We start from the raw sequence: 14969 nt of genomic DNA, 5'->3' as shown, positions 1-14969 counted from the left end.
TTGAGGACAATTTGACTTGGTTCTACTCAACGATTGAAACTGTTCATAATGTCCATTTTTTTTGTCAGTTGATATACCACATATGTGATGATCTCTTTGTAGCCCATACTGTACTTCAGAACCTTTTTACAAACCATTGATAAACTGTTGAAAAATCACTTTACTGGCTATATCCGGCATAAGACGGTTAGTTAAAGGACACTGACATTGGCAAGCACATGCAATATCTTAGTTGCAGTCATCGTATACACAATTGATATAACATTAAACCATTCCAAACGATAAGTACTGATATAATTTTCAGTTTCAAATTGTAATAACTACATATATTTTTTTCATTTGTTAGATCATCTATACAGTTTTGTTCTCTATTATACTTTGTACAATTCTTAGAATAAAGGCACTTCTTAATGTAGACTAAAAACATAAAATAGGATATATATTGTCAGGTATGTTAGTTTGAATTCACTATAAATCTTAATAAAAAGTCCAGTCTGTAAACGGTAGAGCTAAGAAATTTCTTGATCTATGTTGAAGAGAGATATATTCTGCATGGTTTAACGAGGAAATAAATTACAGATGCGGGATCGGAAACTCAGTGCATACAATAGCAGTATTCAAACTACACTACTTATGGGACTCATGCATGGATCGCACTTGATAAGTGAAACTAGTTTTTTTTTAATTCCCGTAATTTGTGTGTTTCTTTCAAATCACCAGGATGGGTGGTCGAGGAGTAGCCTATAAAAAAAATAAACATCACTATATTTATACATCCAATACAACATTCTGTGATCGCATGGGAAAATAAACGAGGGATTATATACAATGACTAGGTTACACTTTTTAAGTTCAACTTGTTGATGTAATGTGAAAGTGAAAGCGGTTGGACAGTAAGGTCTCACATCCAAGTTTATACGTAAGTCAGGAAATAGAAACAACGGAATAGCTGTATCAAACAGAGTTAATAAATAAATAATCTCACTGATTTTTTTTGCAAACCATGATGGTCCGTATTTATTTTCGTTATTTTTATGTCGACTTACGCATCGAAGAGAGTTACTCAGTTACAAAATATATTAGAGATAAAATAGTTGACAGTATGGCAGTAAACGAGCAGTAGCCTATGGGCAAATTAAGGAAACATATACAGCGTACAAAAGTCAAAAATAAAATAGACATCAAAAATGTAGAAACAGTAATATGAACATAAAACAAGTAGCATTTACAAAGTAAATCTATATAATTAATACTACAATCATATAATAATATATATATATATATGTGTGTCATGAGATATACATATATATATATATATATATATATATATATATATATATATATATATATATATATATTCATAGTCATAATTAATAAGCATTAAACAAACACGAAACGAAAAAAAAAAGTATTTCATGTGATCTTTGTTGATAACTTTTGTTTATAAATTAACCGTTGGTCTTATTCTTCCCGACTGAATATATAATATATATATATCCTGAACGTCTGTCCCCAAAGAACGATGAAGGCAAGATGGTCCCCCGTTGTTTCCCTTTGCGTACACCGATGTCGTTTATTTAATTCTTTTCTTACACTTTAACACACAATATGAACAATGCATAAACAAATTTGTTGCATTATTTGAGATTTCTCAAATAAGCCCACCCAGAAGGCTTTCATAGCTATCGTTTATCAATGTTACTGTCACGAAATGTAACGATCAAAGACAGAGAGATACTATGAACAAATTCGTTTTGAGTATTACCAAACAGGGCAATATTTACAAGGACGTATACTCTAATTACTCAATGGCTGTTCTATGAAACTTCCTATATAGTGACATCGCACTGTGGAATGTAATGCCATCGTCAGAACTTTACAGACATTATCATGGTCGAGAGCCTAGAAATGGTCATATTTTGTGAGCATAAGATTGTAGTTATCGTGGAAGGTATGGCTTGAGGTAATGACAAAAAATACCCAACAGCAGTAACAAAGCAGTACACAAACAGGGGCGAAAGAACTAGGGGCGCATGGGGGGAACGAACGTGCCCTTCCAGTTATATGAAACCGTTTTAAGATATTTACCGTTTTGCACCGTCAGTATATCTCGATAAAGTGGTAAGTTTCATATTTTGTATAGTTTTACAATGTAAAATGCACTAATTTGTTGTAATTGAGAAATTGGGATACCATATTTACAGTATGCGTATATATGCACACTAATCCAAATTTGAGTTTTCAGATGAAAGAGTTTTAACAAGGTTAAGGTCCATACATAACTTAATGTTAACCTTCTTGTAAGTGCTATAGTTTCAAATATTGATATCCATTCACCCCACATGTCTATAAAGAATTGTTCTCACAGTGATATCATTACATGGCCGCCATGAGAAACTGATCAACTAGTTCCCATAGTGAACCTGCATACCTGAAGCTTTCTCCTGTAAATGTTGTTTCCTTCAAGTGTTAATAATCTTTTTGGATAATTCATTGATTTTTACCCTCTGTTCTTGAAATTCCTGAAGCCAAATGTGAAATGTAAAAGATATCCTGATATAACGGTATAAATAATGTCAAGCAGTTGATGCATTTCATCAGAAATGTTCTGTTTACTGTACATAACATCTATAGATAGTCACATGTACACAACTAGTTTTAATGAGGTTTATTAATATCTGTAATAAATAACATCTATTCATTTTAATTTTACCTCTCAGGCATACCAAATTATTGTATGAAGAAAAGATAACTTACAAAGTGCAGGTTATTGCTGTGACTACCTTACTGCTGTGGCAAACACTCCTAAGTTATGGACAAAATGGTAATATTGTTGTTGCTTTCATCAGAGCCGACAATTTTGATATGTTAGAACGCTAAAAAAAAACAACTGTTAGCAAACTGCTTCTCCACTAGAGAGCCTGTGTATGAGAATGTGTAAAAGTAAGTTGGCCTGACGTTTCGATCCTAGCAGGATCTTCTTCAAAGGCTAAATGACAAGTAACAGTAACAGAAGAGACAAAAACACGCACAAAATACAGACAGGTTAATGAACAGGGTGAACACAAAGAGATAGATGTAAGGGGATTAGTAGACAATGGATGGAGAGAAGAAAGAAGGACACTAACAGGGGAAGAGGAGAGGTAGGAGATAAACAGTGGAATGACAAGGAGAGGATTACGGAAAGGGAATAAACTGGAGAAGGACAAAGACAGAAAGGTGTGGAGAAAAAAGGTGGAAGAGAGTTATGAGAAGAGGAGTGAAAATGGGGAGGGGGGGACAAGGGGAGAATGAGGGGGAAGGTTTCCTTCTTTCTTCAATTACCCTGTTCTTTCCCCTCTTCTCTGGTAGCTATATATGATCTCACGAATGTAATTTATACTGGAAAGAAAAAGTGTAGCTTTCAACAGTAACTTTGTGTTGCTATGTTTTACAGAAATTCAATCCCTGAGATCATATAATAACGGTGAGGTGTACATTATTGAATAACGGGTAAATTCAACATCCTGTTTTACAGTTTGTATATCTTCATGGGACAGATAGCTCACTGTACTGTTTCTACTGTACATGTACATGAGACCTTCATCATTTCAACTATCTTGCATTGTACAGTACACCTTGATAATTAGTTCTGGACTTTGAACAATCCATAGATGTTATCAAAACAATTGTTTGTATTATATATATTAAACAAGTTCTGTCCTATGTATGCTAAGTGGAAGAACTTTGATAATTGGTGAATATTGATTTCCTTAACCTTTAGCAATACAATGGTTGTACTATTAAATTTTCATAACGGGTCTCAACTTTAAGAGGAAGCAGGTTTATGCTTTATAGGGACTACTGCAGAATGCTAGCTTCCTTATGCCTGTCTAAATCAAAGGTTAAAATCATAATTGGTAATTTATAACAATGCTTTTGTGAACAAATAAAGCTTTGAGACTTCTGTGTACGATATGCTGCTGAAACAATGTGCAGCATTGTATTAACTGGTAACGACAGTGCTACGCATTCTTTCGATCTTCCCTTTTGGAAAGATAAAAAAGGAAAACAATGTCGCAATTTATTCAATCTATTTTGCCATTTCTATATCTGCTGAAACTGAAGAATTGTACTAAGGTCCTTTAGCTAGGAATGGAAGGGTAGATATGGTATTAAATGATGACTTTAGGTACTAAATTAATTTAGATATTTTGTAGACCATTAAAACCACTGATGTCAATCTATGTTGTACTTCTGTATTTCTGTATATATATATATATATATATATATATATATATATATATATATATATATATATATATATATATATATATATATATATATATATATATATATATATATATATATATATATATATATATATATATATATATATATATATATATATATATATATATATATATATATATATATATATATATATATATATATATATATATATATATATATACAGAAATAAAATAAAAATATATATAGTACTGTTTGATACAAGGTGTCAAACGCCTTCAGTGGAATTAAGACCTTCCTTACCGGTTTCGAATCTCTGGACATACAATCAGCGTCCATAGCCTAGTGATTAGGGTGTCCGCATATAAAGCGGGAGGCCCGGGTTTGAATCCCGGTGGAGGCTGGAAGTTGTTTCACTGTTCTGGATTTTCCAACTCACCACGATTTCAAGGAGTCCAAGGAACTTGTTGAGCTCTATAGAATATCAAAGGTCATTTGATGTCAGCAGATATTCAACTTTGTAAAACCTTTTAAAATTGATAAAGTCTGGAAGCTATTGAATTACTCTAATATTTGATATTTACGTCCACATTAGTGAGTACCAGAATACTTTTGCTTCTTGGAGGGTCAAAGTCTGAAAACCTTGGAATACACACACGTCTAAAGTACAGCATGAATGAACTTGTTAGTTGGTATGTAAGTCTAACTATTACAATCTGGACCTTGCAGATAAATTAATGTGAGCAATGTTTAGCATTTTGAACTCTTGTATTCAGGGTTACTGTTAAAGGTTCTCGAATCTAAAATGAGTCAATGAATCACTATTCCGATTGGCTTTGTGATTTGTAAGTTAGGCTGGTTTCCTGATGCGGTATTGCAATATATGTTAACCATCTTTTCTTCTCGTTCCCTTGTTTTCTATTATGGTTGGGTTCAGAGCAAAGCTGTGTTGATGCCAATACATTTCCTGGTATATGTCTTTCACTCTGTGTCCCTGACATATTTCTCGGTTACTTTCAATAATTTCCAACACAGCTGAGAAATATTCTAGTACATTTGATCGTCTGTGATAATTCATTTGTATCAACGTATTAGAGAAGATGATAAACTGTAATAAGAGAGAGAGCCTAGATCTGTTTTGTTTTCAAGAAGCTTAATGCATTATTTACTTTAATTGACAGTTTATATGTTATCTCTCAATAGAACCAGTAAAGATGACTGTCATGGGTATAAAGCCCTTTGAGTCTGAAAATAGTAAAACACACTATCAGTGTCATCTTAGCGAATCCGATAGTATTGCAGCGACTGCCCAAGTAGAGTCTTTCAGGACTGTTTGGACAAGGGATGATGCTAATGAAAATGTAGATCCACCAGCTCCAGTCTGGAATACTGGTAATCCCTATAAACATTGGAGGGTAACATTGAACAATAATGGAAATAATGATGCTTTTGGGGTGTTTGGATGTGAAGCTGCGTTAAATGGAAGGATCACTACATCGATATCTGGGATATTTTTGAGATCAGATGGTGAGTTACTCCCAACTGTAGTTACAGGCCTGTCATACACTATAAAATAAGATAATACTAATATTGTATTATCACAAGTGGGTTGATAATTATATTTGGACATGATTACTGAAGCAGCGTGTTTAGAATAAGTGTGAGCTTATCAAATTACAAGTTTCATGTATATTGCATATGCATATTTACTAATATATTTCCTGACAAGAACATTATATTGGCGAACAATGTTCTGGCTGAGGGGCAAAAGTGTTGAAGCATTAACATAAAATACTTATTGTATTTATCATAGTGTAAGTAAGGGCAGGCATTGGTACTGCTAGTTAGAATCTGGAAGATTGTGGCACTGTACCTACAACATGTCTTTAATTGCAATGCAGTAATGTAGCTGAGGATAATTAATGTGTAAATGTCAACTTCAGTATGTACGAAAACGACGTTTGCTTGACAAATCCAAATACATGTTTAAAAGGTTCCTGCTCCTACGCACACATTTGCATTACTATGATATTAGCATTATGTTGGACCCTTTAATAAGATTCCATGCTTTAGATACCTTTGTGGAGTCAGCTTGTTAATATCCAGGTGAGACAAATGCGAGCATATATATCCAGCTCATTTTGTAACATAATATTTAAAGTTCTTGTGAAGTTTTACTGAATATTTTTACTGTAGAATTTATTATATTGAGTCATTAATGATGAAATGTAATATAATAAGTGCTGATAATTAAACTTATTGTAAATGATATTCTCGTCAACACTTTGTTAAATATTCGATCTAGTATTTATTACAATAAAGATTTTTACCCCAGCCATATAAATCATGCATTGTTACAACATCCTTAATTTCAGCTGATATTGTACCCAGTGATGAGTTGGTCTCAGTAACTGTCAGTGCTGGTGATACAGGTGTAAGCATTGGTATGAAGAGCACCGGATCAAAAAATGTTGCAGACTTCAGATGGTTGAAGGATAATGTAAGGAACAGTGCTATTAATGGAGACAATACTTGGGTTATCAGTGGACAAGTTGAGGTAGATGATGCTGGTGTCTATGAGTGTCATATCAACAATGAGAGGAGTGATGCAAAACAAGGTCTAAAACTGTTGATAGTAAGAGGTTTGTAATGGTTTATCCTTGATATTTGATATTTTTGGAATATTTACTCACAGTGTTCATCCTCACTTCATCGCTATTCTAAGAAAGCATAGAATAGAAACGTATATTGACAACTAATTACACACACTGCCAAATCGTAAAGGCTGAATATTAGGTGCACTCAAGGATGAATCCCAATGGCAGTACTTTGGGTAGAGTATCCAAAATATCAATGCTCGAGTGAACCTGAGGAATTATTCTATTGGCAGGCTAATTTAAATTAAAATAAGGTATCTGAGAATATCGATATATTTTGTTTTACTTTGCAAGTGTTTTTCACTAATTTGAAATATTATGGAGAATTTCTTTTATCTAAGATGGATTACTTTACCTCCGATTTTGAATGATGTTTTAACAAACATCCTTCACAAAAGATGAATTGGTACACTCGATAAATATGTGACAGGTGAAAGCTGCAGTTATAGAAATCACTTCTGATTTGATATCGACTAATTGGTATAAGTTACATTTCTTAATGAATATCACATAGATCTTTCTTTTATCTATAGTATTTCTAAATCAATTTTCTTTCCTCAATATAGTTGTTATCTGTTAAATAACCATCACAAGCTAACAAGAAGCGATTATCTCATTTTTTAAAATTTCAAAACAAGTTTGAGAGCAAAGACATAGTGCTTGAGAAACTTGTGCATTACTTAAAGGAGAAGTTAAACCATGCCTTTTCTGCATAGAGATTACTGTTTTGCAGTACAATCTTTTCGACAGAAGCAATGCGAATGCTTGGAAACATTTCTTTCAACCTTAAAGTTCGATTTGATTGTCACCCAAGGCATTTGCCATTTTGTTTGAATTCCGACAGTTCCTGCCCGGTTCATGACGTTAGCGAGCCACTACATTGAATCCATCTAAGCCAAGCATTTCCTATATGCGCTGTTCACGATAACGAAGGCAATGTGTAGTCAAATTATACTTCCCAAACGCTTTCCGGGCTCGGAAAGATTTGCGAAAAAGAGAATATGGATGCATTTGGACTTAGCTGCAATCAAATCGAGCCTGAATACACAGTAGAGGAACTGATACAACGAGATCTAGAGCTAAACATATCACATCTGTGGCAGAAACTGGCAATTACTATGATTCTAGTACTGCCAACACTAGTAACAGTTCTGCGACGGAGGGGCAAGCCTGGTGCTTCTTTTCTGTCGAAATCATTTCCCGTTAGGAATAACTTAGTATCGTTTTAAATTCCCTGCTCCTTCTGCTTACTTACGGTGTGATTCGCTGACGTTATTTTTGAAGCGCCTTTGTTACATCATTGCCGCCAACACAGTAGGTGCAAGCAAACATTAGAAATTTCCTAGAACTTCGGGGAAAGAAAGTTTTGACTGTTTATTCACAGAGTGTGTAAGAACATTGACTTCTCTCTACTATATGGTCACTGGAAAACCCCAGGGTTTAGTTCTTCTTTAAAAGAGGATATGATCAAAATGTGAAGGTGCACCGGGTATTAAAAAAAAAAACAACATTTGAAAAGCGGCTGTATTTTTAATTGTGTCTTTCCAATGCATACTTGATTTTTGAGGTAAGTTAGAGATCATACCTGCATCAGCCTGGCACATTGAGACTTGATCATTGATCACCTGACAAAAATACAAGCGGCTACAGTAAAGTATTATAGGAGAATATACCATGGTACATTGTGATTCAAAATGTGAAATGCAGTTCTTTAAAGTTCTTGGTTAAGTTTTTTTTCAGAAATGAAACTTGGAGTGATGAGTGACGACACAAAATGAAGGTACAGCTCATTTAAAGTTTACTATACTAACATAATTTATCATTATTCCAGCTTCATACTCATAATCTACATATTTGCATGGTCTTTTTCATAACACCAGCTTGTCCAGCTCATCGATGGTACCCAGATGCTTGTGATGGTATATGTGATAACTGCTATAACGGAGGCATTTGTGATGAGACAAGTGGAAAATGTATTTGTGCTCCTGGATTCAAAGGAACAAACTGTGAAGACGGTAACAATGTTCTTAATGTTTTAATGAGAAATATATATATATATATATATATATATATATATATATATAATGAGAAATATCTATATATCTTCATGACAGAGAGGGATTCTGTATCATTTGACTTTCGAATTGCAAATGTAAATATGATTTATTCAAGCTCACTGGAAATCCACTTCGTTTTTCATCTAAAAAAATATGTTGTTGAAGGGAGCTAAGCAATGGCTGAAGTCTACTGTATCAACTGCTTAAGCTGCATCTTGCATGTAAAGTTATGCTGTTGGTAATTTCAAACCATTACCTACCTTACCGGCAGATTAAAGGCAGTTCTGAAACGGTGAAGTTTTAGGCCTTATTTCCCCACTGTGTAGAAATTCAAAAACCCTGGTGTATGCCCTTGAAAAACTAATTGTGTGATTTGAGAAACTTCCCTTAAAATTAGCCAATTATAGCCTTTTGAGCCACTATATGCTGTTTGCGTTTTACAGTATCTGGTGATTTGTCCCCCCCCCCCCCCACCCTGCCCTCCAATCCAGATTATATATACTTGTAGGCTATAGGTTAACAATTGCAGGATGCTTCCAGGTCGTATTAATTTACCTAGATTATTAAGAATGGTTTATACAAATCCTATATGTTGTAGACTGAATCTTATTATGTTTATTATTTCAAGATCAATAACGTTCGTAAATGTATCTCACAATTGCAAAATCTCAACATAAACCTTTGATGATTCTGAGATAAGTGTCAGGAAAATCAGCATGACTCAATCAAGTTTCATTGAACTGTAAGTTGCAACGAATGTGAAATGAACTGAGTCATTTATAGTCATATAGGGGTTTTTTTTGATAATAATAAATGGGTATTGTCAGTGAAAAACATGAAAGGTGTATGCACTGTATTTTGCTATATTTAACAATTTCCTAACGTGTGGATGACACTGGGGTCAATTGTACTAGCCTCAAAAATGTATTACATTGTTGAATACACTTGAAACGTTAAAAAGTTATGACAATTAACATTTGCCCTCCCTTGTTATCTTATGTTCTTATGTTTTTAAGCAAAGTAGTGTTCTGCCTCTGACTATAAATACACAGTTTCTGTGTTGACTGGTAACCAAAGAAGTTGCATGCCCCTTTGGAAGCAACACTGGGTTTAAGATGCTCCTCACGTGACTAGGGCGGCATTGTAATTAATTAATATTTTACTGTTAGGTTGTGGAGGTAACAGATATGGAGACTTTTGTGAGAAGAGATGTTCTATCGCTGACGAACCTGAAAAATGCAGAAAATTCCTCTTCTGCCTGGCCCACCCATATGGCTGTAGCTGTAACACAGGATGGAAGGGGTTGGACTGCCTTACCGGTAGAGCTTTAGTTTAATATTTCAACATATATTCCTATTCCATCAGGTTTTGTAAAGATTTTATTATTCCTACTTTATAGAACTAATTTAGGGATTTATAGATTTATAGGTTTTGGAATTTAAATTTTGATTGACATAATCCAATAGGGTAAATAGTGATGGTGTGGGATGGGTGGGGTGTAGAGGTGGTAGTGATGTTATTGTAAAAGTCTACACTCTTCTTCCTATCTTTTCATGCTATTCAGTAGGTAAAATTTAGCAAAGCGATCTTCTTTTCAATGACTTTGTACAAAGAATAACTATTACTACAACCCTACTACTTATTAGGCTACAATGTTAAACCACACAAATATAGTCTTTTTAAGATTCGATAGACTGATCATCTTCCTTTTTATATTTATGTTCATTCTTTAAGTCAAACATTAAGAATACACTGAAAGTTCCGAAAATGTTTAATAAAATTGGAAATTTCCGCACTGCATTCTAAAATACAAGAATGAAGCTTTCGGGTGGAAAAAATACCGTTATATATGTGAAACTCCCCAAAGTATCACCAAACTATAACATCTAAAACTAACATTAAAGAATGAGAAAAAACTTAGGGTCGTAAGTATTTTTAATATTTTCCTGGAAAGGAATTTAGGTGCTAGGGATGGAATTTTGGTAATAGGGATGAAATTTCAAACACCAGGTTTATATGTCATTTTAGCAAGGGATTTTCAGATCACCATCCCAGAATTCTGTTAAAACTTGACCAAATTGTTCCATGAGGGCTAAATGAATTCACTGATGATGAAAATGGTCCCTCCATCAGAAGGTCAAAACACGGGCCCTATGGGGAGAACTGAGATATAAATCTTTGACCAAATGAAGATCCAGGCCTGTTTCTTATGAATGCACAATTAAAAAGATGCAACTTGATCTCCATCAGGTGTATGTTAAGTAATAATTCTATATATTGAATGTTCACACAGTGCAAAGTTTGGTGTGAACCTTGTGACCTATCTGCAACCGCTCCCAAGCAGTTCCTCTCTTATTTGGATAAGCCTCGATCAGAATAATGACATTCTAACCTGTAATAACATCACCCAAAATTTAGGGCCATACGTATGCGGTTTCTTACATATGACCATCTGATGATTGGCTCAAAACTCCCATTTGACTTAAATGTGTTACATAAATCTGTCTGTGTGATTTTTTCTCTGAATTTGAGAGATCATAATTATTCATATTTACTTCAGATTGCCAAATATTCAGAGTTAAGGAAGACTTAGTACAACCTTTTCCAGAGGAATGATATGCACCAAAGGTTGGATCGTTAATGCCCAATTGAACATGTCACATTTCATATTTCTTCTGTTAATAGGTAACCATGTGGCCATGCAGTTAAAATATAAAGAAAAACAGATTTTATACTTCTCAAAATTATCAAATTTTTTACTTTACTCCAGATAAGCAGTTTTCAAAATTTTGAGGATTTAGATATCATATTTAAAGTAGCTGTAAATAGACTGAAAATAAAATATATTGTATGGTCCTTATAATTTACTCTCTTCTTGGTTTGTCAAAAGGATTTGTTCCCTTTTACAAAGCACTTTACAATATTATAATCAATTTCTGTATAGCCTACTAAAGTAGCCGCTTGCATTGTTGGAGATAACTTTCATTAAGTTGTGTGTAACTAAGGTTCGAATTCCCCAAATATGGTAGAGGTACTATGCACTTTGTTTTGTAATTGAATGATTTGATTCAATCATGTTAACTAAGCTGTAGCATGTTTGATATTCCAATTGGTCAGATGGGACTTTTTAGGGGAAAGATTGAGAGTTACTCAATGATGAATATTAAAGTATTGAAGAGGCAGCAGCTCACCTACCGCTAGCCACCGCCGCCTCTCCTCCTCACCCCATAGGAAGTAATCCTGAAAAGTTGAGCGATTACTAATTGTAGCTAAAATGCAAAGATTCAAGAATTTAGTGGCTTTATCTTCATCTCTTATAACATTGATTTGGTAGATCACGCTTCCTTCTTTTGCAAAGGCGCATACTATCTGAAGTTATCAATGAGAAATTGACACCACTTAATCAATTTGAGAAGTGAGATTAAATTTGTAATAAGTAATATAAATGACGTATATTGAACGCACTTTTGTGCACTCCGTCCGTCAATCCAATAAGTTCTACTGTCATTGCGACATGCTACATTTTTTATACATCTTTTGATGCCTTCATTTTGTTGTACATACATCATTTTTATTGAATCAATTTTTACATCTTGTTTTTGACAGTTCCGCTAACACTTGTGCAATGTGTGTCACATTCCGTTCCTCGCACATTGGAAGTTTTGGCTATGACCCGTTTATGTTATCACAATAATTAATTGACCCTTAACTTATGCAAAAAAGGAGTAGGTCATAATTTAAAGAAAATAGCAAGCAGGTCAGTTGGAGTTTAGCGTAGGCTGTAACATATACCTCACATTCACCCTCTTCAATACAGGCTAGATTTTCAGGCAGATACTTTGTGTTATACAATATCTCACAAGGGGAATAAATACTGGAAGTTGGAAGGATGCGTGTGAGTGGTTTTCTCTGCTATGTTTTAGGAAATTGTTAGTAAAAGTGTTTTGAACTGTGAAAAATTCTCATCAGTTTCAAGTTTATCCAACTAAGCAAGTTGTTTACTTTGCCATCAGCATGTGATTCAGGAACCTATGGAGCCAGCTGCCTACAGACCTGTCACTGTCAGTCTGGCCAGTGTGACAGATATACAGGAGTGTGTACAGGATCACCACCAGGCTGTAGTAGTGGATGGACAGGGACTAATTGTCAGGGTTAGTAGTGTTACTTGATGGATATTGATCCAACATGACATTTGATACATCATTAGTAGAAAATGACTTGCTCTGATCTCAGACCTACTCCACTGCGGTAAGTTGCAGCTTAATTTACATAGCAAAACATGTATATCCTTTGTACAATGAGAATGTGTTGCAGGATCCCATGGAACAGCTTCCTACCGAGCTCTGTTTGGTGTGATAATATACAGGAGACTCGGTTTGTATAAAATGTGCATGGAGTAAGTATCTGATCATATATCTTGAAGCCTGTGCATTTTGAAAAGTACTGTGTATTGTTAAAAACCCTAATGGTTAAAGCTCTTCCATCCTCCCAGTATGATGAAAGTAAGAAAGTAGTGACCAAAATCAAACATTTAGACTTCTTTTGTTGCCACTGTCATATTTTCTTTTTACTCTTGGACTTGGACAACTCATATCGCTAAAACTGCATGCCATAAAAAATACATCTTAGAACGGCAGCTGAGACTGGTCAGGTTACATGAATACTTAATATATTGTTCTTGAAAGTCGTCAACTGTCATCTTTACATTTTCCGTAACAAAAAAGCAATTCTTCAAACTTCAAATGCATCTTGAAAGGTATGTTTTAATTTCTGTAGTTACTGATGTTTGTACTACTAGCTATTATGGATTTACCTGCACTGATAAATGCCACTGCATGGGGAATGTTGCATGTGATAAGATAACGGGAGAATGTCCAAACCAAAGTTGTGCTCCAGGCTATGAAGTTCACACGGGACAAGTGAATTGTGAAGGTACGGCTTGAGTCTGGATTGGAAATTGTGTGAATAACTGGAGTTCAGATAGAAATTCAATATTTCTCTCGATATTTTATGAAAGTCACAAATTCTGGAAAATTCATCGCCACAACAATAGTGTGGCATATAATATTGAAGAAGAATTGTGTCAGCATGGAAATGTGTTTATTTCCCTTGAGGTGGCACAGTAATCAAAATCAATTTCCATGCAGTTTACAGTTTTCCAGTCTTCTTCAAGCTGTAGGGTTAAATTGTGCATCCACAAGAGGCTTGGTCAGAGCTGAACTGCAACTTTCAAAATATCAAAGTAATCAGAATGCTAGCTGTCTCGTTTAATTGTAATTAAACGAGACGATAATTATATATATATATATATATATATATATATATATATATATATATATATATATATATATATGTATATATATATATATATATATATATATATATATATATATATATATATATACATATATATATATATATGTATATATATGTATATACATATATATATATATACATATATATATATATATATATATATATATATATATATATACATACATATATATATATACACACATATATATATATATATACTTGGGAAAAGAAGGAGAGAAAAAATCGCCAGTTAGCAATTGAGTGCAGACTATCTTTGCCTTTCGATTCATTGTTAGTACATTTAACGAGGGCATCATATACAAAGATATTACAATAGTTAATATTACAGTGAATGAATGTAGAGCATTTTGATTTACAGAATGCCTAGGGCCACGCTTTGGGTACGGCTGTGAGGCTGACTGTCATTGTTCAGAAAGTTACTGTAACAAAGTAACAGGAAGCTGCTCTGGAGGTTGCTATCCTGAATGGTTGGAACTATTTTCACCCAACTTATGTCAGACAGGTAAGAAACATTCTGTCAAGATTGCATCGGGATGGTATCTCGTTTATATGAAATGATATTTAAAGAAAGCTTGAAAAGCTGATGGTCATGAAGAAAAAAATGACATACTAACATGATTCATTGCTATAGGTGACGCGAGGAGTATGTGCCTTAAACAGTTCTTGTTTGAGCGTGATTATTGCTATA

At 34.0% G+C, this 14969-nt stretch overlaps 1 protein-coding gene across 3 annotated transcripts in view; it reads left to right on the top strand.

Annotated features, from left to right (window-relative positions):
• Positions 1-14969, top strand: part of LOC139982743 (angiopoietin-1 receptor-like) — a 172542-nt gene that overhangs the window by 5098 nt on the left and 152475 nt on the right. For 2 of the 3 annotated variants that reach the window (XM_071995823.1, XM_071995821.1), the window contains exons 2-4: positions 2721-2824; positions 5434-5757; positions 6606-6872. In XM_071995823.1, coding sequence (XP_071851924.1) covers positions 2721-2824; positions 5434-5757; positions 6606-6872 — 695 coding nt within the window. Of the gene's footprint in view, positions 1-2720; positions 2825-5433; positions 5758-6605; positions 6873-8767; positions 8903-10113; positions 10264-12957; positions 13096-14639; positions 14784-14969 lie in introns of all 3 variants that reach the window. The other variant, XM_071995822.1, reaches the window with a different exon arrangement.

Source organism: Apostichopus japonicus, chromosome 16, assembly GCF_037975245.1.
Source record: "Apostichopus japonicus isolate 1M-3 chromosome 16, ASM3797524v1, whole genome shotgun sequence".
NCBI classification, from domain to species: domain Eukaryota; kingdom Metazoa; phylum Echinodermata; class Holothuroidea; order Aspidochirotida; family Stichopodidae; genus Apostichopus; species Apostichopus japonicus.
This window is presented reverse-complemented; position numbering and strand designations above follow the sequence as displayed.